Below are 26,779 nucleotides of genomic sequence, written 5' to 3'. Positions count from 1 at the left end.
GGATGCCCTTAGGATAAGTTTTCAGCACATTTTCATTTTAGGGTGAACTATTCCTTTAAGAATCAAAATATCTACCAAAAATGTAATCATCTAAACTTGAAACATCTACATTTATGCATTTAGCAAACACTTTTATCCAAAAGAGCCTTACAGTGCATTCAGGCTATAAATTTAAATTTTTTAACCAGTATGTATGCTTCCTAGGAACCAAACCCACAACCTTTTGAGCTGCTAATGCAATGCTGTACTACTGAGCCACAGGAATACATAGATGAAATGAGACAGACACCAAACAAAGACCTCTAAAGCGTTCTGTATTGGTGAGGACTGGTAATTACATTTATAAAATTAATAAAAGCTAAATCTTTCTTTCAGTCTGCCTTGACAACACCAAGCCCTTTACAAAACCTGTTCTCTACAGGACAGGACCATGGACAGCTCCCTATTAACACACCTGAGAACAATATTTTCTGGGGGTTTTTTCCCAACAGGAAGGTTTTTTTTTTTTTTTTTTTTTTTTTTTCCAACAGGAGAAAACAAGTGTCATGCAACTAATCAAAACATCAAATTGTAAGTGCTTACACACAAACAACTCCATGTGCCTTGTGTACTTGAATTGGCCTGCTTGCATGCAAGTTCCTCTTCAGCAGCTTTCATAATGCATCATCAGTATTCAGCTCCTACTGTTATGCTACAGTTCTGCCCTGCCAATCATGTGTCTCAAATACCCAAAGAGCTCTCAACTATACACACAGTGTACTTACTGTATATAACTACACTCTCTACTTCATGTGGTGCTGCCTTTCATTCTTGTGCAAGGATTTACTTGGATCAATGACCGCTCCGTTCACAAACATAATGCACAGATATATTTCAGAAGTGTGGTGAAATCTTTAATATAAATCACTAACCTTTGGTATTTACTTCATAGCCTGGAGACATCTCCCAATATATGACTGCTTTATATAGTAAAAGTGAAATTTATTCATAGACCATATCAAAAACTACAGGTGTTGACCAAAGTTCTGCACAGCGATATAAAAACTACATTTAATGCATGAGGACAGCAAAAACATAAATCCATGCTTTACTATAACAGAAACAAGAACACCTCCAAACCACTGGGGAAATAACTGTGGTGCATCACACAGCCTTATACGTATAAACTTTTAAATGTAAGACAAAAAGGAAACTTGGCAACTGATAAACAACAACTGATCAACATGACTGGGATTACATATGGTTAATTATAGGAATGCAGGCCTACCATGTGGTCCAAACTGTTAATTTGCTTTATTAACCTTCCTTTGAACCAAATTACTGACATTATTTACATAAATTAATTTAGCTACATTTTAAAAAAGGTAGTAAAGCAAAATTAAAGTTGAAAGTTCGTTATCTGAAATTAACGGCACATATCTACACTCTAGTGTATGCAACAAACACAGCTGTGATGTCCAATACAAAAACAAATCACTCTTAAATTATAAGGATGAGGCAGTCATTTAAATAAACGGGAAAGGTTGACATCAACCTGGCATATTTTTAATAAAACGGTTATTTAACATTGTAATGTTGAAGTATACCATTGAATCGAGAGCAACAGAAGTTTTGGATGCAGAATCATATTCTTAACATATCCTTGTATTTGGAACATATACTTTTGATCTAAACTAAAATGTCTTACAACATTGAATATTAAAAAAGGTAGCCTATACGCACATCTGTTTGGAGTGGTTTGGAGTAAAGAAAAAGTAATTTGTCTCCTATCACATTTAATCTCCTATTTTAGTTAGCAATGGCTCCCCAGTCATTTTATTCTGCAGCCCCGATTTTCACAGTAAAGGGTTATGAGAACGGAGTAGATATGTGGGAATAACCCAAGGTCAGGCGCACCGTGTAATGGGGTTAACGTTTGCCACACGCCAGTGCAGAGGAGGAAAAATAGTCAGAAATAGATAGGCTAACAATTTCGAAAAGGTTTCATTAAAAAAATAATAATACTTGTTTCAGACAAATATGGCTTTGCGTTTTTTTTTATTTTTGGTGACATTCCTGGTTATGTACATTTTTACCAGATCAGGGTTTTTTTTCTTACGTACTAGGGTGTAATAGTAAAAATATACAGATAAAAATTGTAGGCTAAATAAAAATGCAAGATGTCTCTCTTTAAACTTTATCCGAAATCATTTGACGAAAAGGCAAGTGCGGAGCATCGTTTTGACGTCAGGAGCTGCGGACACCGGCGAGTGCGCTCAGACACATCTGTCAAATATCCCAACAGTTGTGGGGTCTGGCGCACCTGGCATAAAGTTCCCGTGCAGAGCTCCACATTCACCGCGAGCGCGATGAATAACAACAAGTCTGGCAGTGTCAGCGGTCCGTCCCGTAGCAACTCCGGCTCGGTGGACGAGCTTGTGATAACATCGACTTTCGGGACGCTGCTTTCAGTGGTTTACATCGTTGGAGTTTCGGGAAACGTCTACACGCTGGTAGTCATGTGTCATTCCATACGCTTCGCCACTTCCATGTATGTCTCCATCATCAACCTGGCGGTCGCGGATCTCCTTTACCTCTCCACGATTCCTTTTGTGGTGTGCACGTACTTTCTGAAGGACTGGTACTTCGGGGACGTGGGCTGCAGGATACTGTTGAGTCTGGACCTGTTAACTATGCACGCGAGTATCTTTACTCTGACAGTGATGTGCATGGAGCGCTACCTGGCAGTGACTAAACCGCTGGATACTGTAAAACGCTCCAAGAACTACCGAAAAGCCATGGCGTGGGGAGTTTGGATTTTGTCCCTCGTACTAACTGTCCCCATGATGGTCATGGTTAACCAGACTACTAAAACAACAGCAGATGGAGGGGTGAAAAGGATGTGCGCGCCCACCTGGGCACCTCAGGCGTATAAATTGTACCTGACCGTCCTGTTCTGCACGAGTATAATGGCGCCAGGGCTTGTCATTGGTTACTTATACACCCGACTGGCCAGGACGTACCTAGAGTCTCAAAAGACATCGGCTATTAATAAAAGCAGCAAGCGCTCGCCAAAACAGAAAGTTTTGATAATGATTTTCACTATCGTGCTCGTGTTTTGGGCATGTTTTCTGCCCTTTTGGATATGGCAACTTGTGCCCCTGTACCACAAACCCTTCAGTCTCGCCTCACACACGCACACGAGCATCAATTACCTCGTGGCGAGCCTGACCTACAGCAACAGCTGCATCAACCCGTTTCTGTACACGCTCCTGACCAAGAATTATCGGGAGTATCTTAAAAACCGCCACAAGAGTTTTTACCGCTACACGTCATCGTTCAGAAAGCGCCCACCGAGCTTGTACTCTTGGGGAAAGTCTGCGTCATCCAGTAATCAGTTTGATTTCAACTCTGAGACGCTTGTCATGGCGCAGCTTAAGGTGATGCAGTGAAGAGATTGGAAAGCTTAACCCGTTCAGGTAAAGGTAAGCATGGTTCTTCAGTTAGTGGAGCTATACTGTGTCCAGCCGTGACTTCCACAGAGAGCCATTTTAGATTTGAAGATTGTAAAATAATTGTGTCCCTCTCATTACAAATTATTAAAATGTAGTGCGTTAAAATAAGGAAAATTCTCTTTTGACTTGAAATAGCTATAAAAAGATGAAATCACAAGGGATATCTAACAGAACAGCACAGTGACAGTTTGGATTTAGATAGCATTGTTATCTGCCAGATGTCTTTACCCTAGCATGGATTTGATTCCAGAAGCAATTGATTTCTTCATTTTTAAGTGTTCAAATTTAACTAGCCAACACCAAATCTTAGCCTTATTAATTTCACAAAACCGAACAAATTCATTGCCATCACACATAACATGAAATTTCCACACCATCACACATGATATTAATATCAGTATGAAAGGTTGATCCAGGGCATAACCTAATCATTGTTACAGAACATAAAAAAACACGGGGGGAAAAAATAAAAATTTAACTTCTTTGGAATAGTATCCCAGTGGAAGAATTACTCTTAAAAGTTTGATTATACGAAAACACTTGCCACAATTCACAAACAACCCACTCATTCATATTTTCCAGATGCACCCAACGTAATTTATCATAGATAGATAGATAGATAGATAGATAGATAGATAGATAGATAGATAGATAGAACCTATTTATGAATACTGTAAATGTTTTTTTTTTTCAGTGCAGATGGAAACATATTCAGAAAAGTGACATCCAAGTAGGACTGTCAAAGATATCAAGGCCTTGATACCTCTGTTGAGATTAACAGATAAACCCAGAAAATATCATAAATAATGTGCAGAACTACTAATATTTCATGGTGATGCATTTGTAATTACAACTGCAGAAGTGGACAAGTTAATGCTGAATACTGTATGATAAATACTTTACATACAGCCCACTACCTCAGTGGCATAAATCACATATTATAAGACACCTGTTTAAAATAATTGCTGTTTCCAGATAGAAAAGCATGTTATCACAACTATTAATAAATGTTATTGTGCCAAGAGTAACTTTTCCCACATATTTCCACATCTAAGCCAAAACGCTGTCTTATCACAGAAATATGTTATTTTCCAAAGAGTTGCAATTATGTGGATGGATTGAAATCTTGTGTGAAAAAAGCACAATACTGGAAAATGAAGCTTAATGAATCTACACTTAACTCCATCATGGAGTCCATATCATTGTAATATCACTGACACATTCATTTACAGTGACGTCAGCTCACAGTGAGATTTCACACAGCCAGTCTACAATTTACAAAAGAAAACAACAAATGGTCCACTAATCTGAAACATTTGTCCACTAATTCTGAGCTTATTCACATTAAGCTGTGATTCAGCTGTGACTGCGCACAAGAACTAAGTAGTAAATTGACATGCATCACCAGACACTCTGGGCCAAAAGTATAATCTGGGAATTCCAAAAAAAATCGTTTTCCCATCTCACAATCCATATGGTGGCATTCACCGCTTAAGGCTAAACTGGCCTATGCATATTCATGCATTTGAACTCTGTTCCTCAAATGCTCATGCATTATGCTCAGTCAATAATTCTGGGAAATATTGATACAGAAAAGTGAAGCAGGTGGCTACAGTTATGCTTTATGCTTAATATCCGTAGCACAAAATAGATATCATGCAAACCTGCCAGGAAAATTAGAGAAATTACCACAAAGGTCATGCTGACATTCTGTAGAATTCATGTTTATTATTTATGTATAAAAAGGAAATTCACAATGGTACTGCAGATCGGTAACATCAAGATCTGAGATCTATACAACAAGCCAGTTGCTTAGATAATCTATTTGGAAGCCTAAGAGAAAAAAACCCTGTGGTGTTCTATTTTGGTTCTCAATGTCAGTAAGGACTCAACAGTCCTTCAGTTGTGTAGATTAGGGGGAAAAAAACATATGCACTCACTCTATCTACCTCTGGCAGAACCAAGGATGTGGAAGGATAAAACTGATTCTTGCGGTCTCCATTTCTATGGCGACAAAAGAACAGAAGCCATACAACTGGGGTTTGACGTTTTCATGCAGTCATCAAACTCAAGAGAGGGCTGCTGACGTTCAGACCAGGGTCAAAACTGTTATGGGATTTCTTAAGTAGCTCTAGTCCAAGCTTCACACTGGCAAAACACTCTGAGCATCATTTATCATGGAAACATTAGCTCAAAATTGGAAGAATTGAGTCTGATGTCAAGAGATCGTGTATCACTTTACTTAATGACACTGTAGAGAAAGCACTCATATTAAACAAAGCCCTTTTAATAACAAATTGCACAACCACAGATTGAAGGCGCCGGTCAAATGTTATACATTTTCATTCTTATTTATCAGTCTCTTCAAGAAATTAAATAAATCACGATCTCACCATACCTGTTTTTGTTGGGCTCTGCTAGTGATAGTTATAGGAAATGACTTAAGTGTAAACAGTATCACCAGAGGGAAGCTTGTGTCACTGTAGACATCAATCCAGAATTTCTTGTGAATTGATTGTGGTTGGACTCCAAGCTCGAATGCGTCCATCACTAATTTTGTTGTATCATTTAATTAGCAACATCTGTTCTTCAAAACCACAACACCCACTGGCTAAACCTCTCTTCCAAAAGCTGTACTTATCAGCTGTGCATTTATAATCCAGTCTAAAACATTGAAGCCGCTGCCAGTAACCAGGCAAATATTAATCTTTTGGACTAGATAACACATTTAAGATTGTAATGAGATTAAGATCTTAAAAGGATTGCAAAATCATAGTTAAAAGAGGACTAATGTACGTCAAACCAGCACATTCTGTAAGATACTCCTAATCTTATGTAAATGTACCGTAACTAGTCAGTAAGATTATTTCTGAGGTAGTACTTTTACATTGTAGAATTATTTATTTTTAAATAAGTGCTTGTCATTATAACTTTCTTATTCAAGGAATCCTGACCAAAAAAATATACAACTGTTCAACATTGATGCAACATTCAGCTTTGGCATCATATAATACACTATATTTTATTATATATTAAAAAAGAAAACAGTTAATTAAAATTGCAATTATATCATAATATAAGTTTAATTTAAAAATACAAATCTTACTGACCCCATACTTTTGAAAAGGAGCAAAAATCCACCTCATTTTTCAAAACAAGCACATGGCGCATAACCAACACATCCAACTCCATCATCTCTAGCCAACACAGCTCATCAGAGATAAATAAGCAACTCCACAGGATGTGGAAGGATCGTATTGCAGTCTATCATATACAGTGGCAATAAATCAACAGTTCAGCCTAGTAACTGAGGTGATCTACCCTGAGACACAAAACTCTGATTGCTGTTGTCAAACCTATTTGATTTGCATAAACCTGAAATATTCAGCCTTGTAGCAGCTAAAGCATGAATGAATTAGCAGCTGGAAAAGGAACATTACAGACCAAGAGAGATTTCCAATTAAGCTATTCGTGATGCAACAGGAACTGAAAATTTGTGCCAAAATTCATGAATCATCACATATGAGTAGATAGTAAACATACTTATCTTCCGATTATACTAAAGCTGATGCATGCATTTGAATAACTAACATTAAATGTATAAGTGATGGTTGCCCATGCTTTACATGAGAGAAATTATCTCACTTCAACTCACACAATGGAGAGAGCACTCAGTTTTGGGCTGTGGGTCTGTAAACAGAGAAGCCAATTAGCGGTTACATCTCAAAATAAGGTGTCAAAAAACGAATGTGTTGTGACTGGCTGAACTTACTTTCACCACATAATGTCAGTGTAATTAAATGCAACACCATCGAAGGAGGGAATGTTTTTCCAAAAACTCATCAGACACGCAAAACAAAATTTCACACTTGGCACTGGACAGTTAAAGAGACCTTAGAATAAAAGACATACAAATTAAACTTTACTTCTGTCTCCTTTAGGTTGAATATCATAACACTCTTTTATCAAAGATATCATGATTAAAAAAAATGTATAGCCTGAATGCACTCTAAGTCGCCTTGGATAAAATCGTCTGCTAAATGCAGAAATGTAAATGTAAATATCAAAAAGGTTTCCTTTTAAAACTTTCACACAAGTAGGAAAACATTGCTGCCGGAATTAAATATTCTTTGGGTATCGGAAGCATTGATGTTTCATTAGTAGCATAAGTAGTTTTTGAAAGCAATTCTACAAAGAGCATTTTTCAGGTGGTGACCTAAACAGAAATATCTTCCAGCTCCTTGTTTTCATTACATACAACCGTTCTCTCATCTCACTTGTGTGTCCTGTCTAGACAGTGATTTAGCTATATAAAATATAAAAGATTTTAAAGAGTGAAGCACAGCCAGGAAAGAGATAATTCAACTGTAAAGAAACATATCTTCAAAATGATGGCAATTCAAGTAAATCTCCTGAAAATACAAAGCAGCATAAAAATAAAAAATCCCAACAAAACCCAACTAGGCAAATAAAATCCCAAAAAATTTTCTAATGTGACAATAAGAGTTTTTTTATGCCATGAACCCAACTGTTCCTTCAGTATTTTCCTGTGTGTTCGCCCTAGGGTTCCTGTCATTCATCCGAGCTGGGTGGATCCTACAGCAGAGAGGGGTTATCAATGGCATAACCAGGGTCACACTAGAAAGACACCGCTATGGCATATCGCGTACCCCAAGTGACCTTCTCTACATGATGGAGGTTCTCAGAACCGGATGAGAAGAATGACACCCGACCTGCAGGAGATGAAAGAAGATGGGTGTTGACAGAGAGAAACAGGAGAAAGGTTGAAGTGATATGCTGAAATAAAGTATTCATAAAGTCAATCAACAATGTTCAGATCGTAAGGATTATTATTTTATTTTATTTTTTTGCTCCTCATGATTGGCAGTTTAAAATGTAATTTTAAGCTGTATCTGAAGATAAATGTTTGTGTTTAAAGTTGTCGTATTTAATGGTAAACAGCGTGCAGTAAATCTGAATGTTGGTGAAAAGTGGTTCCAAAGCATCTCTAAAAATGCAAGTCAGTGGTGGGATAATTACTTTAATGTCCTAATTTTACTTGGTTGGACTGCTGATTTCATTTTAAGAAGCAAGACCTTTGCTAAATTTTAAATTTATGTAAATTACCACCATTATGTCATCCTGGTACTGACCTTTGTAGACCATTCTTGATCATGAAAGTTGTACTGAATCTCATTAAATGTCCATGTTTCTTTGAAAAGCTGACTTTCAGAAGTGGAAATGTAAAATTCTTTGAATAAATGCTGTATGTTGGACTGCACTGCTGGTGGAATATCCATAATGCAACATAGATCCTTCAAGCTGGAGGAAAGCTTGGGGTAATCATAAGTGCTAGGCAATGCAATTAGAACTGTGTAAAGAAAACAGAAGGAAGGGATAACGCAATACATGTTAAAGCAGAGAAAACGGCTAGCAGAAATATGCTCTGTGATTTAGGAATGTCAACAAAGTATGATTTTGTAATGCACTATTCAACACAGGAGTGCCTTAAAAGAGCAAATTAGTTTTCTCAATGTGCTGTTTATAAAAACAGTATTATGGGGAAACTATGCATGGCTTACAAAGCTATTTTACATAATGCCCCTGCTTAAAAAAGAAAAACAAAGACTATGACTAAATATTAAAACATTAATTTACACCTATGCAAATTGAAAGTGAAGTGACATTCAGCCAAGTATGGTGAACCATACTCAGAATTTGTGCTCTGCATTTAACCCATCCGAAATACACACACACAGAGCAGTGAACACAAACACACACACTGTGAGCACACACCCGGAGCAGTGGGCAGCCATTAATGCTGCGGCGCCCGGGGAGCAGTTGGGGGTTAGATGCCTTGCTCAAGGGCACCTAAGTCATGGTATTGAAGGTGGAGAGAGAGCTGTTCATGCACTACCCCCACCCACAATTCCGTCCGGCCCGAGACTAGAACCCACAACCCTTCGATTGGGAGTCCAACCCTCTAACCATTAGGCCACGACTTCCCCACGTTTCCCCAAATTTGAATATTGTTTGCAATACCCCAAAATCTCAAGTCTTTTCATTAACAGTGCTTAATGTGCTTGATATTACAATTTAAATACATTCATTTATTATTACCCATTTTCAGAAAACATGTAATCAGGCGAACAGTTACATAACTAAGAGATAGAAAGAAAATAAGGATAAGGATTTTTTATATTAATTCATAATGAACTTGGAACCAGTTACATTTATTTAAAAAAAGTCCTTAATGATTCTTGCACAGAACACAGCAATATACTGTATTTTATTAACAACACATTTATTTAATATGACAATATTGTGACAGGGTTTGATACAGAAAAATGAAATTTATTTAAGCCCTATCTAATTATTTTTGTTTGAAATGTATTTATTAATGAAAACCTCCAATAATTTGTTGATGGCTAAAATAATCGTCAAATGAAACCATTAACCTATCATCATTGTTAAAAGAAATCTTTAAATCTTTAGTTTTTTTTTTTTTTTATCATTAGTTTGTCTATAGCATTTATGACAATGATTACCAACAATAATATGACAATATGTCTGTTCTGTCCTCATTGTTGATTCTAGAAACAAACCATTTAAATGAATTTTTAGATTGAGTAAATTATGTTCTGATGGTATGATTCAACCAAAGGAAAAACAAAATTTAGACTAGATATTTTCAGCAACAAAAAAATTCCTCCATTAAATGTTAGATTTCACAGTGACCTATGCAGGTTAAAGCTGGAAATAAGTGATTTGAAACTGCATGCTGCCTCCATGCTAATTAGCCAAGTGTAATCCTGTACACTTGAACTGAAGATGCATAAGGAGACATTTGATAAACAGGATATTTATGCAAATTACCTCTGCTGTGTCTGCCTCATTCTGGCCTTGCTGACCAATTCTGATTGTGGAAGTTCCACTGAATATCATTAAAATATTACAATATTACTGTGCGTTTGAGAAGATGACACATTAGGATCAGTATGGATGTGTAAAAAACGAACTGCATCACATTGCTGGAGGAAAGTGTATAATACCATAAAACCTGCAAGATGAAAAAATGCCTAAGGACATCTGGAGCATTAGGCTGGGGAATTTTAAATCCTGATTAAAGTGTTTGCATGGAAATTATGAGAGGAACGATATCATGCACAAGAGAAACTGGCATAGGGTTCAATTCTTTAGAAATGCTAATTAATTGACTGATTAAGATGAAAGGCTCAGAGAAGAGCACAGAGTTTGCCAGCATGTTGTCACGTAACTTGGTTCACTGCGAAACAATAAAATGGCTATTATTTCAGAGTTCCTAATGATATGATTTGATAATGTTTCCATGGAGAGGAGTTTAATCAGAAGTGAAAATAATATTAAGAGTATAAATAAAGTTACAAGGAAACATTCCCCTTGTCAATAGAAAAAAAAAGCTGAATATGATCCAGTCTGTGAATCAATGTGCTTATAAAACGTGAAGCTCATGTTTAGGCGGGCGCGTGCACAGATAGAGAGAAGTGCTCTGTTGGAAATTTTGTGATCCAAAATCTAATTCCGCAAGGTGTTTTTTTTTTTTTTTTTTACATTTGTCATAGTTACCACAAGTAACAACACGTAAATTGAGCACCTTGTAAAGCAGCATCCACAGAATTTAACATTTTTGGGTGAACTATGCCTTTGACAACAAGTAAGCTAGTCTAGTTTTAGCATAATTTAGTGTTGTGCAAGGTTGCAAATGCCAACACAATTTTAAAAAAGCCCCCAACATTCGCAATTGTTATTTTCTGGCATATTTTGACCACCAATGAACGGACTTTCATTAAATGCAGAAAAATAAATAAATAAAAAATGCATATGAGAAACCCTTTATATGCATGCCGTAAAGACATGGCAGACAGCTACAGGCATTTTACCACTTCAAGGTCTTCTGCTTTTAAAAAGTGTCCTTATACATATAAAATCTGCATATCAAATTTCAGAACTGCACAGATTTCTTTTCATCTGCCATCACAGAAATGAACTCAGTCGAAAATACAGGCTTTTGTTTTTCCACCTGACAATAAAAATGCACCTGTTGCCTCATTTAAACTCCTCATCTGGTTCTAACTGTATGAGGCTCTTGCTGGCTAAGAGCACGTTGCACCTCTGTGACTCTCAAATCAGTAGATGCAGCTGTGATCCCAGAGGGTTCATCCAGCGCCAGGCGTCAATTTTCCCAGTGTGACAAAACTAAAGTGCTTTCCCCCTCCCGAACTAATCTTCTAACATACCACGTCATTTTTCACACTCTTCTTATGTCTGTGCAGACCCCGTCCCTTTTCTCATCTCACTTCTGGCCGTCTCCCCTGTGTTTAGTGCTGTGTGTCTCAACAGGCCAATATCTCTCCTGCTTGGATCCATCATAAAAGAGGGAGGTTGATTGTCAGTCTAGTTATAATCATAGCCTGTTCGACAGAGTTATCCATCAGACTAATAATTACCTCAGCGAAGATCAGGGCTCATCAGCCACACCTGATGGATAATCAACACACAGACAGAGCACTGCTTCTGCAACACAGTGAACCGGAACACGTTCCAGCTGCTACATCCAACACAATGTATCCTAATTCATTTCAAACTGGAAGGAGACATTCAAAACTCATCACCCTAGCTGGAGACGGGGCACGACGGGAGAGAGAAATCCAGAGCTGCAAACATTGAGGTCTGATGAATAATGCATTTTTGGAAGTGGCACTGATGCTAAAAAAATCCAAATCAAAATAACTTTAATAATATAAATATAAATAAATAAATATATATATATATATATATATATATATATATATATATATATATATATATATATATATATATATATATATATATATATGTGTGTGTGTGTGTGTGTGTGTGTGTGTGTATAACAAAGATTCATAAATACAATTATTAATGTTTTTATATATTATATATTAATAATAATAATAATGAATAGATATATGTGTGTGTGTGTGCATTGTTATTATTAATACTCAAGATATATCTAATATGTAAAAACTAATAAATTTATGTACAAATCATTAATTATATTTAACTCTGTGTGTGTGTCTATATATATATATATATATATATATATATATAAACATACAGGTGCATCTCAATAAATTAGAATGTCATGGAAAAGTTCATTTCAGTAATTCAACTCAAATTGTAAAACTTTTATAATAAATAAATTGCACACAGACTGAAGTAGTTTAAGTCTCTTGGTTCTTTTAATTGTGAGGATTTTTGGCTCACATTTAACAAAAATCTCAAATTAGAATACTTCATAATACAACATTTTTTAGTGAATTGTTGGCCTTCTGGAAAGTATGTTCCTTTACTGTACATATACTCAATACTTGGTAGGGGTTTCTTTTGTTTTAATTACTGCCTCAATTCGGCGTGGCATGGAGGTGATCAGTTTGTGGCACTGCTGAGGTGGTATGGAAGCCCATGTTTCTTTGATAGTGCCCTTCAGCTCATCTGCATTGTTTGGTCTCTTGTTTCTCATTTTCCTGTTGACAATACCCCATAAATTCTCGACGGGGTTAAGGTCTGTTGAGGTTGCTGGCCAGTCAAGCACACCAACACCATGGTCATTTAACCAACTTATGGTGCTTTTGGCCGTGTGGGCAGGTGCTAAATCCTGCTGGAAAATGAAATCAGCATCATCAAAAAGCTTGTCAGCAGAAGGAACCATGAAGTGCTCCAAAATTTCTTGGTAAACAGGTGCAGAGACTTTGGTTTTCAAAAAACACAATGGACCAACACCAGCAGAAGACATTGCACCCCAAATCATCACAGACTGTGGAAACTTAACACTAGACTTCAAGCAACTTGGGCTATGAGCTTCTTAACCCTACCTCCAGACTCTAGGACCTTGGTTTCCATATGAAATATAAAACTTGCTCTCATCTGAAAAGAGGACTTAGGACCAATGGCAACAGTCCAGTTCTTCTTCTCCTTAGCCCAGGTAAGACGCCTCTGATGTTGTCTATGGTTCAGGAGTGGCTTAACAAGAGGAATATCTTTGCAGGTGTTTTGAGTTGATTAGCTGAATGGCATGTCACCATATTCTAATTTGTTGAGATAGTGAATTGGTGGGTTTTTGTTAAATATGAGCCAAAATCATCACAATTAAAAGAACCAAAGATTCAAACTACTTCAGTCTGTGTGCACTGAATTTATTTAACACACAATTTTTTTTACAATATGAGTTGAATTACTCAAATAAATGAACTTTCCCACAATATTCTAATTTATTGAGATGCACCTGTAGACACTATCATCATTTCTTAATGTTTACATAAAATGAATCAATGTATCAATAGATATTTTTTATGTCTTTATGTCTATACACATACATACAAAAGCATATTTTACAGACACCTGCCATCGCTCTTTAATGGGTTCATAGACCACTACATGATGAAAAGTTATCTACATGGCAAAACACCTCTCATCATGTGGGCGAAGATTTTGTAAGAAAGGAGCCTGACAGTTTCTATCATCATTGTATGATAGAACGCCACTTTATCCGAGTGCACCTTAACCGAGTTGGAAAATAGCAGACATTATCAACTCAAAAGTGACAGAGCCTAATAAAGAGCTGAAAGGTAAATGAATTCACATGCATGAGCCAGCTTTTCCGTGCAAACCAAATAATCAGGCAGCTCTTCATGGATCACATCATCATGGGGAGTTGGGGACATTATCAAAATGCCAGGCTGAGAAAACAAAACAATTATTCCATGAAGCAGGTATGCAAAACAAGTCATAAAGAGCATTTGGAGTGTGGCTGTAATCGGTGCAATACAGGAGAGAGTCTTAACAAAATCCCATGTTACTGCATGGGGATATACAAAAGAAAAAGTGATAATTAATGCTAATGCTTTTGCACTTCAATGCAACCGCTGAACCACTTGCCTGATTCTTTAAATTGACTCCGGTGTGTGAAAGAACCTCAGTGGTACCAATTACTAACCTCATAAAGTTTATACACTCTACCTGCAATCCATCTTCATGAAAAATTAACTGCTTTTAGTACTTATCCCTTGTGTCTTTCTACAGTAGGTACACTTCTTGCTAATTGAGATGCATTTTCCTTCCCAACAGAATACAAAGCATGGAAACGTTACACACGTTATACAAAACAATCAATCTGTCATTCTATTTTGCACATTATTTTCTGCATTAGGCACAGATACCAGGCAGAGCATGACTGATCTTAATTTAAGCAGACATAACAACATGTCTTGCAAGAGGTCATTTGAATACTTGGGAGCATATAAATGAATAAAACTGGGCATTAGGGGTGAATCCAACAAGAAGGTTTTAACATGTTATTATTAAATCAAAAATTGTCAATTTTTGAAAGTGATAAATTAAAATTTCTTATCATCAATGATATAAACAGCTGTGCTTCTTTTTTTAAGGATTCCTCGATTAATAGAAAGTTCAAAAGTTCAGCAATTATTTGAAACATAATTTTTCTTTGTAAAATGCAAAAATATGTACAAATAATTATTTTATAAAAGATAAGTTAAAAAAACGAACATTTAATCAAGCCAATAATCTGCATTTTACTCCAATTTACCATGCTGATTAATTAGCATATTTAATTAATCACATTAGTTTGGTTTTATCTTTAACTTACAGCCCTAATTAAAACCTTATCATGCTCGAACACACTGCATTACTTTTGTGTTATATATATATATATATATATATATATATATATATATATATATATATATATATATATATATATATATATATATATATATATATATACAGTTCAGTTCAGTTCAATGTATTTATATAGCACATTTAAAAACAAGCATGGTTGACCAAAGTGTTTAACAATGTCTAGAAAATAAAAATAAAAAATCACACACAAATAAGACAAATACAGTAAAACATCACAATGCCACAGTTCAGCTCGAAATAAAAACCAAGGAATAAAGGTGTGTCTTAAGTAATGACTTAAGAATTCCAACAGTCTGAGCAGTTCTTATGTGTACGAGTAAACTATCCCACAAAGTAGGTGCCACCAATGAAAAAGCTTGGTCACCTTTATTTTTTAACCTGGTTCTTGGAACATTGGGGAGCACCTGATTGAATGACTTCAGTGCTGTAACGGGAGCATGGACATGTAAAAGCTCTGATAAATACACACGCGCCAACCCATTTAAAATCTTAAAAACAAACAATAAAATCCTGAAATCAATCCTGAAGCAGACAGGAAGCCAGTGTAGTCAAGCTAAGACAGGGATAATGTGCTCATGCTTTTTAGTCCCAGTTAAAAGCCGAGCTGCTGCATTTTGAACTAACTGTGAGTGTTGAAGAGATGACTTATCCAGACCAATATATAAAGAGTTACAGTAGTCTAGTCTAGATGTTATAAAAGCATGAATTATACTTTCAAACTCCTTACGTGGCAGGTAGGTCTTGACTTTAGCCAACAGTCTCATTGAAAGAAACTAGCTTTTACAACAGAACTAGTCTGTTTTTCAAATTTAAAAGCACTGTCAAAAATCACACTGAGATTCTTGGTAAATGGATGAACATATAACCTAAATTACCAAGTGCATCTACACAAGCACTTAAATCCCTAGGATGACCAAACACAACAATCTCAGTCTTATTTTTATTAAGACAAAGAAAGTTCTGATCTAAATATATTTTTACATCTCTCAGGCATTTAAGTAATGACAGAAATGAAGATTTGTCATTAGTTTTGACAGGTAAATAAATCTGTACATCATCTGCATAACAGTGGAAGATGATATCATGCTTTCTAAAAATATACCCCAAGTACAGCATCTACAAAGAAAACAACATAGGGCCCAATACTGACCCTTGGGGGACGCCACAAAAAAAGTGGGGCAGCAGATGACGAAAATTCACCAAGGTGAACAGAAAAGCTTCTGTCTGTCAAATATGATTGAAATCATTTAGGGGCTGCCCTTAATGCCGACACACTGTTCAAGTCTAGATAAAAGAAAAGAATGGTTGACCGTATCAAAGGCCGCAGTCAAATCCAAAAGGACTAAAACAGCAGAGTTACCAAAGTCCACAGTTAAAAGATGGTCATTAGAAACTGTTAAAAGAGAAGTTTCTGTACTTTCACTGGGCTTAAAACCAGACTGAAAATAAATACTAAATTCATCGATAAATGACTGAAGTTGATTAAAACAACTCTCTCCAAGACTTTCGATAAAAAGGGGAGTTTAGATATAGGTCTAAAATTAGACAAAATGGAAGGATCCAAGTTATTCTGTTTTAGTAGTGGTTGTACAATGAGTGTGTGAGATAGTTTGTACTGTATTTCCCAGCGCATGGCTCCACCGTCCTGTTGCTACTGTGGTCCATGAAGATAAACCGTCCACCACTGAACTCCTACCCATAATCAGACAAGTAGAGCAAAGACATGTAGTCAAAGAATCCATAAGTCTCCTGTTAGAAAAATGTGTACATTTTAAAAGAACATGAACATTTCTTCTCCTTAAAACCTCAAACAATCAGCATGAGCCTAAAATACTAATTAGGAGGTTTTTATAATTAATCTTGCTGGAATTTTAATTTTGTACTCGAGGGAAACAGGGTGAACAAAACTGATCATGATCTCTTGATGTGTTAAGAGCTAACACATCAAACTAATCTCTAATGTAGAAAATCTCCACACACAAAAAAACCCTAGAGTAAAACCTAAGATTTCCTGGCTTAACGAAAAACAGTGGTAGCATTTAACAGCGTCCTTGGGACTTTAAACTCTGCCCTGCTTTATGAGGGGAATCTCTTTAGTGATCCCAAACCACACAGGCGTCACTTCTCAGCATGTCGGATCACACTTTTAACTACTTTAATCAAATCTAGAGTTTGAGACTGGCAGTCTTCTGGTGGCCACACGTTATTTCCAGTGGTTTTTCAGAGACGGATTAATGAAGAATATTCCACACACCTACCGCAGAGGGAACACATTCAGCATTAGAAGCACTTATTTGTTTTTATTACTCTAGCAATGCCAAAATAGTATCCCACATCCCACAAGGACAAACCCGACCAGCACAGCACATCATCAATATGCCGTGATGCATTTCTGTCTAAACACGAACTGATTCAAGTGAATTGTAAACTGTATAAGCAAATGACAGATTATGATGCAATGTGGATAATTACGTTTAAAAAACAAACCAATAGGTGCAGCTTCAATGACCTTTGGATAATCTGTTTATCTGTTTGCCTCTCATGCAACATGAAGAAATTCAAAACACAAAGCAAGTCATCTTCAGTGTAAGCAGTGATCACGCTGATGGCCACATTCATAAATGCACAACCTACTCGGAGATCAAAGTTGCATTTCTAAAACCAGACACAAATGAACTTGAACTGGTTTTTAGATCCCCTCAAGACCTCATTTCAACAGCTCAAAAGTGAAGCAGGAACATTACGCTTTGTTTCAAAAATAAATAATGTCTTTTAAAGGCAATGTTGTGATAAAAACGACTTTAGGCTTGGCCAAATAAAGAGTTCTGGACCCAACTGTGCTGCACAAAATATTGTTTTGGATGCAAACATTGCTGAGCATTTTCATCTCTAATGCATGAGAAATTCAGAGAATAGCCTCAAATATGTTTAAACCATATGGTCCAGTGGCATACTAAAAGTCTTGGGCCCCTCCTGGGGCTCGTTAAGCATGCATATGTGTAATTGTATTTGATTAAGACAGACAGCTGTGTTATTTTGGGCAATTTAGCCCACTCTTAAATAATACTTTTTATTTTTCCAATCTTATGCTGAAATATTTTTTGTTAATGTGACAAGTTAGTGGAAACGTCACATAAATCGTCATTGATCTGCAAACCAATAGATCCACATTCAAGCATGTGATTCATTGTTTCCTGTGATTGGGATTCCTGTATAAACACATTAAAGCCATGTCTGTGTGGCAATAAAAGTCAGTGTACATGTATATTGGCCAATTTAAAATCAAATTTAATTATTATTATAAAATTCTATAACTGGTTCATGAAGCGTGCACCACTGGGCTGTGGGGATCTCTCATACACCAGTTACTAGGGCTGAGTACCAATTAATTTCATATCTGTAATAATTAGCCGATGTGTGGTTACATCATGAATAATATTAATCTAGTTCCATTATTCATATCTAAATCCCTTTGCTTTTGCTTTAAAGATTTGCTTTTCTAGACAAGTATTTAAAGTTCTGCTTTATTTCAAGTCACTGAACTAATTTGATGTGAAACATTATTTATTTATAAATGTCAGCTTTGCAATAATATGGCCTATTAAAGCTAGTTCAAAACATCTGGGCCCTTGTTGCGTGGAGATATTTTTGGTACATGTTCTGAAGGAACCAATGTGATTGGCAGTTTCAGAACACTGGTCATAGAGTAAACATTAGGAGTTATTGAACATTCCTTGGATATGAGTTAAACATCAGGCGCTAAAGTGTTCTTGGATGTGCGTGTTACCTTATCGATATGTGGGTGCCAGTACTCATCATGAGTGGTTTTGGCAGAGGTGCTGTTGATGAGAGAGAAGAAGGTGGGCTTGGTGAGGTACATCTGTTTGGTGTCCAGAACAAATGTCCCTGCTATTGTCTTTTGAATTCGGCTACGGACATCGCTGGTTTAAAACATACCACATAAAATGTCTTTATTATAGTAGACATTTGCCTGTGGTACATTTATTCTTCCATATCCATAAAAGGTATTATAAAACCACAGATTTTCAAAGCAACTAGTTGGTGGGCTGCCACAAAGACCAGCTGACTAATCGTTAAGGAAGCATCAGGTAAACCTGACACATTCTTGTGTTCAACACTGTAGAACTATTTTTAACTTGACACATCTTAAAAATCCAATGCTCATGGTGTAAAATGCTAAAAAGGACAGCATGATCCACAACGAAAATGACCAAAGATGCCTGTGTATAACTAAAGTGCCACAGATAAACGGATAATTAAAAAAAGCACCACCACTTAAAAATAATAATAATAATAATACATTATTATTATTATTATTATTTTAATTTTTTGAATGCAAAGAAATAGTTTACCCTAAAATTTTGGCCTCTAAGATGTAGATGAGTTTGTTCTTTTCTCAGAACTAATTTGGGAAAAATTTAGCAGTACACTTGCTCACCATTGGATCTTCTGCAGAGTCCTAAAAGATGATTAAAAACATCTCAATAATCCACATGTATCAATCTATCAATTAACATATTGTAAAAGTGAAAACGTGTGTTTTACAAGTAAAAACAATCCAAACACTTTTAATGTGAGAGAAGAACAGGGAATTTTGAGATGAGTTTTATAATGGATTTATTTCTTACAAACATAGCTTTCCACTTCACAAGTTGTTAATTGATGGGCTAGAGTTTTGTAGATCACTTTTGGATCACTGTGATTCTTTTATCAGCTGTTTGGACTCTCATTCTGACGGCACCCTTTCACTGCAGAGGATCCACTGGCGAGTAAGTGATGAAATGATACATTCCTCCATCTGTTCTGATGAAGAAACAAATTCCTCTACATCTTGGATGGCCTGAGGGCAAGTACATTTTTTACTTTCTTTGTTTTTGTGTGAACTATTGTTTTAAAAAAAGAAAAGAAAAGAAAAGAAATATAAGATTGGACTGTATTTGAGAATGGAATTATTTGGAATTTATAGATTTTTAGTTCAAATTTTTCACTTACCTGTATAGTTCAAAATCTTCTTCTGTAAAAACATCCCTTATCTCATTCTTAAAATATCTAGAGATTTAAAAAAACAAAAAAAAAAAAACACATTACCTTAAACATTTGTAGGATGGCTGCCATTTAAAAACTGAATTGCTGCTGCCATATCAAAAAACAGGCAAAAACAAATTCACACACAGAGGACCAAAGTGTCACCGCAAGCGTGCCAACACATGCCAGCTGTACATGTTAACTGCCAGCACAGTACCAGCTTGTGTGTGGGCACCTAGGTGTAAACCACATATAAAGACACGGGAAAAAAATCTCCATGTGTAAAAGATGAAGACATGATCTTTAACAGCTGAAGCTAGAAAGTCATTCCATCACTGCTGCCATTGATTTCTGTTCTGCTCCTCGGGCCCATGGGTACACTTTGATGTGCAAATGAAATGCACCTTGAGAAGTCTGATAGAGCTGTGATCCAAATAGATGAAGCTGTTGCTGAAGTTCAATTGGAGATGACTTCCTGTTAGACACTGTGTGAGGCCACATAGCCTACTCACATCTAGATATTCACAAACTGCTTCCCCATCGACAATGCCCCAGAGTGAAGATCCAGGATGGAGGCCTGTACACAACAAAAAGGAATAAAGACACATTCAAAGTAGAAAAAGTCAATTTTTGGCAAAAAGCAATGCTTCCCCTAGTGTCTCTGGTTTGAATAAACTCAAAAGACAACCACTGAGGGCTTGCATCTACCCTGATTGCTGGACTGCACTGCTGGGCTTGTTGTTATTCATGCTGCATCATAAAGTCAACAGATGGACTCCTCTCAGACCTGGTATCCCCTGCTATCTGTCTTTACACACTTCATAAATCATCATGATGGGGCTGATCTCCTCTTAAAAACACAGCAGGAACCTCTATTACAATCCCTTTAAGTTCAGTGGTCACACTCTATAAAAGGCCTCTTTGCCTGGTAGGATCTCAAGACTAGGTTTCTACCTTGAAAATTCATTTTATGTAACATTAGAAATTCTCTGTGTAATCCAATGAGGTCAAAATAAACTGAACAAATCATAAAAGTAATCTAGTCTTTATATAAGGGTCCAAAAGCCACCAGAAGCAAACATGCTTTGATTTTTGTAAGGTAACATGAAATGTAGAATTACAAATTTGGGTGAAAAATTGTAAACGTTCAAATGTTTTTGTTAAAAATATTTTTTAAATAAATGCATACTTTTATTCAGCAGGGATGCATTAAATTGATCAAAAGTGACAGATATTTGATAAAATATTTCTATTTTCAAATAAATGCTTTCCTTTTCATAAAAGCATCCTGAAAAAAGTCCAGTGGTTTCCAAAAAAATATAAATCAGCCCAACAGCTTTCAGTATTAATAATAAGACAATTTTTCTTTCTTGAGTACCAAATCAGCATATAAGAATTATTTCTGAAGGATTATGTATCAAATAGTGTATTACAGACTTAAGTAATTGTTTCTGAAAATTAAGCTTTGTAATCACAATAATAAATTACATTTTATAATATATTAATTAAAACAGTTATTTTATTACCAGTAGTGGTGAGCATGGGACATCATTCAAAGGCATTTCATTTTACCAACCCAAAACTTTTGAATGGTAATACATAAATTTCAAAATATATTTTAATAACAAATGCATTCAAGCTAACATGGACATTTTATGATTATGTTATCCAGTCTGATTTGGGACTGCTTCAAAGAACATCTTTTTTCACAAGAATAATAAAAAAATCAGGAATCATTAAGTACTTAAATTATCCTTTTGGAACATTTAAAAATAATAATAAAAATACATTTCAACAAGCCACTCGATGCTGTACCAATCAAATTAGCTACAGTATACAGTACATACATTGTCAATGGAAAATATTGAATATAAAATATCTTAAACTGTGTTCCGAAGATGAACGGAGGTCTTACAGGTTTGGAACAACATGAGGGTGAGTCATTAATGACATAATTTTCATTTTTGGGTGAACTAACCCTTTAACTGTCTCAAATTAAGATGCCATTTGTAACATTTTAACCAAAACTGGACCTTAGATTCATCCTAAACTGTATCTGGTTTGTTTTATTTTACAGTATGACTTAGGTCTCAGCAGCACATGTACATATCAACAGTGGTCTTTTCCAGTATTTTCCCATTAAGCAGCAGAGTGATGAACTGGTGAGCTGAGCTTAAATCCGATACTAAAGTAAAATGCAATTTCAACAACCACTGAGAATGTCACATGTTGTTCCCATCAAATACAGGACAGTTGCTTCCAGAATCTACCACGGATCATATGTTAATTTTCTCAAACGCACTCTTTCTTGTGGAAACTCAATCATACCATACAACACAGTCCATCTAGACACACAATGAAAAAGAAGTTTGCGTTTGAATTCTAGCTGAAGTCAAAACCATAGTGTGTACTGCCCTCTTGTGTCCTTAAGCAGCTGCTTCCGTGATAGACTAACATGCCATTATATTTTTAAACACAGATGCAAGCATTGAACTGAAAATTGTTTATTTACACCACGAAGTGATAAGCTACACTCAGCTTACTTGTGAAATAAGTGGAGCATATGCATGTATTTATTCATGTACACTACCATTCCAAAATTTGGAGATGGTAAGATGACAGAAATCAATAGATTTATTACTCAAAAATGACAGTAAAGACATTGATAATGTTAAAGAATATTTCTATTTTAAATAAATGGTGTAATTTGGAAGTTTTTATTCATCAAAGAATCTTGATTATTTATTTTAATAATTTATATAATACAAAATGATAAAACGACAGTATTCCACAAACGTTATGAAGAGTAAAATATGTAAAAAAAAAAAATAAAAAAAACTTTCACCAAAGTTGTGACTAACTTTTTTGATCCACTTCAAATGTTGACTACATTTATATGTGTGTGTGTGTGTGTGTGTGTGTGTGTGTGTGTGTGTGTGTGTGTGTGACCCTGGACCACAAAACCAGTCTTAAGTCACTGCAGTACATTTGTAGCAATAGTCATTGTATGGGTCCAAATTATTGATTTTTCTTTTATGCCAAAAATCATTAGAATATTAAGCAAAGATCACGTTCCATGAAAATATTTAGTACATTTCCTACAGTAAATATATTAAAACTTAATTTTTTATTTGTAATATTCATAGTTAAGAACTTTATTTGGACAAATTTAAAGGCGGTTTTCTTAATATTTAGATTTTTTTGCCCCCTCAGATTTCAGTTTGTCAAATAGTTGTATCTCAGCCAAATATTGTCCTTTCCTAACAAACCATACGTCAATGGAAAGCTTATTTATTCAGCTACCATGTCTCAATTCCAAAAAAGATACTTAAGACTGGTTTTGGTGTTTCCGGGTCACGCAAACACACACACACACACAAACACACACACATATATATAATACATATATCAAGATGTTTATCAGTGTGCATGTGTACCTTCTAAGCTTCTGCGCTTCCTCCAAAGTCCAAACACTGTCTAAAATGGATCTGCCACATTTTGTTGGGGTGCAACCTGTGGACAGAATGTATTAGACTTTCAAATGGATTCATTAATTATGACAGTGATTAAAGTAACTGGCTCTATTCCCCAGCCAAATTCTCTCTTCAGACTGCATATTCAATGACACACTCAGCAACGCAGCCTGCCCTGCAAAATGTGCTACATTCTGACTGGAGTTTGTTCCAGCATCCTCTCAGAGAGGAGGTGCTGTCAGTCAGGCAATATTCAAAGAGGGGTGTTCAGTTGACAACAATGCTGTACATCCAATCATATTCCACAGTATATATAGCATTCTGGCACAGATTCACATGCCACTTGCTAGAATCCAGTAGGAATTCTTGGAGGAATTTAAAAGACCACAACCAGCTACAGTTAGCTTCAGGACAATATATTTTTTCTCTTTTCCAAAGCTTATTTACGCCTAGTCATAAAGAGAGTGGGATGAACTGGAGCCAAGGGAGCGCTTGTTAATCCCAGCACTTGCTTTGTTCGTGGTGCCTACAGCTTTTTGAAGCTAGTGTGAGGTTCTGTAATGAGTCCTTTGTGGGAGGCTTCAGACTGTCAATAACAGATCTGGCCTCCCACCAATTATCTAACCTCATGATTTAGAACGATGGAATGCACAGGTGTTGATTTGCTTTCTGCTCCTGGAAGTTGTTTAGAAACGGGTTTCCTCTTATACAACAGTGCATTGTTGTTCAAAGCTTGCCCCAGTTATATTACAAAGAGTTTTTGGAACAAAGATACAAACAGCAAAATAAGCTGTGTGCATCTTAACCAATGTATTTACACACATTCACACTCAAAAAAAAAAAAAATATATATATATCATCTAGCTTGCTTAATATTCTGGCATTATGTACTATGAAAATTGTTTGACAAATTGTTTTGTTCCTCTTATTTTAAGTCACATTGCATACAAGTATCTGCTAAATGCATCAAAATAAATGTTAGACCCACCATCCACAAATATAAACCATTACCATACAGTGATCAGTCAAAGAGACAAATCCAATATGCACAAACTAAATTAGTATGTAGAGTACAACATTTCTGGTTAAGGGAAAATTATGTAATGTTTTATAAACACAATGATCTTCACATGCACAAAGCAAACCAGGCAACTGACTTAATAATCAGTCTAATAAATTACATGTTTTTCATTTAAATGAGAATGTAGTTTACATCAATACCAAGTCAAATATTTCCACAAACTACTGGCAATAATTGTGCTTTAGAGGAAAAATCTTAATTTATATTTAATAAAATAATTTAAATTTCACTTTTAAAATCAATAAAATACTTGCAAGATGTCAAAATAATTGTAATGATTTACAGATTAAGAAAGAAACTGATAATAATATTCAAAAGAGAAAAAACAAATGTACAAAACATCAATTACACTTTGATATAGAAATATCTCAAATAAAATAATGATTGTAGCTACATGTTTTATACATCCAATCTTAATAAAGTAACAATCAACACAGATAAATTCATTTTAAATGCCACTTTCAAAAAGCATAAAATACTTGCAAGGTAGCAAAATAGCGGTTACGTTCAATATGCAACTATTACAAAAACATTGTTTAAAGGTGTATAAGTTTAAATCAACATGCAATTTTGAAAATTCCCTATAACATTTCTAAAAAAAAAAAAAAAAAAACCCACCAAAAACAATAAATAAATAAATAGTAATTTCCAATCAGTACTGCATTATTGTTTCATTATTCAATTCATGGATGAGTAACCTACATGGGAAGAGCTTGTACTCCTTTAGAGCACTCAACTCTGAACCCTCTAAGCTGAGTGAGGGTCTCCTTTCTTGAAACCAATGTGTGTCAAGTCATCAGTCCATGTGAAACACATCCAGCTCACCAGTCAAGTGACTCCTATTAGCAGCAACAGCGTGACCACCACTTACCTCTCCAAGCAGAGGCCTGTCTCTTCGCATTTCCCCTGAATCAACACACACCATATAAATACAGAACACAGGTGAGATGGATTGTCAGTTGTGCATTGCTTAGTTCTATCCATTCATTTGACTGCCAGAACGAAAATGAAAAAGTTAAATATACATCCATTCTGACATCATGTGGGGAGTATTTTGCATGTAAACAAGGATCTGAAGCAGCATCACTCATTCATCCTAGTAATGGAAAGTCAATGTGGGTTCATAAAGTTTCAGAAATTAAAAATCATTACCTCTTAATTTTATTTTCAATTGCGCTACTTTCTGGGTATAGTAGGAGTTTAGTGGTTTTCATTAAATAATTATAATATTAAGTATAATGTTTTATTTTTATAAAACCTGTACCTTGTATTTGAAGATTTATTTCAATATATTCATACATAGGTTTCTATCACAAACTGCTGAGGGCACTAAACCCAGTCTGTCCGAAATTATTAATTAATTACAGAAGCTCATTAAAATAAACTGTAGTATGGAATGGAAGAAAATAAACATACACTCTTTTATCCAACCAGCTAGTTAGGTTGTTTAATTGTTGTTTTTGTTTTATTATTCATTTATTGTGATTATTCTTAATCCCATCACTTCTGTCTGCCCTCTGCTGTCATTAATCTCTATAACTAGAGAAACAAACTAATACTTAAATCCTTTGAAAAGCGAAACTTAAAATCTCCAGCTTTAAGATTTTACATATTTAATATATTAATCTGTGCTATAGTAATCTGAGGTTATGGTTTTTCTACTTTTTAACCGCAGCAAACATTATATTGGGTTGGGTTCTCATGAAATATTTTCCCTGCGATGTAGCACTCAATCCCAAAGTATTTGTTGTGAAAATGCCCAACAAGAAAACACACATAGCAAAACAAACCTGCTTCCACACTAAGAAAATTGCCTGATTATATGCATGCACAAACAAGGGATAAGGATAATTTCCCTTAAAACCAATAAATATAACCAAAAGACTTTAATTAGTGAACAGGCCAACTCATACAAATATAAAACAGTCATTTTCCTTGAACAGAAATCTGCT

The 26,779-nt window shown here is 35.5% G+C and overlaps 1 protein-coding gene and 1 pseudogene across 1 annotated transcript; one reads left to right on the top strand and one right to left on the bottom strand.

Annotated features, from left to right (window-relative positions):
- The first annotated feature begins 2,181 nt into the window (after positions 1–2,181).
- On the top strand, positions 2,182–3,431 carry LOC127969381 (urotensin-2 receptor-like). Its single transcript, XM_052571281.1, has one exon. It carries the CDS (start codon positions 2,349–2,351, stop codon positions 3,429–3,431), a length of 1,083 nt encoding a protein of 360 aa, XP_052427241.1. The 5' UTR covers positions 2,182–2,348.
- Positions 3,432–7,631: 4,200 nt separating this feature from the next.
- LOC127969294 (2-oxoglutarate and iron-dependent oxygenase domain-containing protein 3-like) lies at positions 7,632–25,728 on the bottom strand (annotated as a pseudogene).
- Between the last annotated feature and the right edge of the window lie 1,051 nt (positions 25,729–26,779).

The sequence above is a fragment of the Carassius gibelio genome, chromosome B12 (assembly GCF_023724105.1).
Source record: "Carassius gibelio isolate Cgi1373 ecotype wild population from Czech Republic chromosome B12, carGib1.2-hapl.c, whole genome shotgun sequence".
NCBI classification, from domain to species: domain Eukaryota; kingdom Metazoa; phylum Chordata; class Actinopteri; order Cypriniformes; family Cyprinidae; genus Carassius; species Carassius gibelio.
Note: the sequence above shows the minus strand (reverse complement) of the source record. Positions and strands in the feature narration are given on the sequence as shown.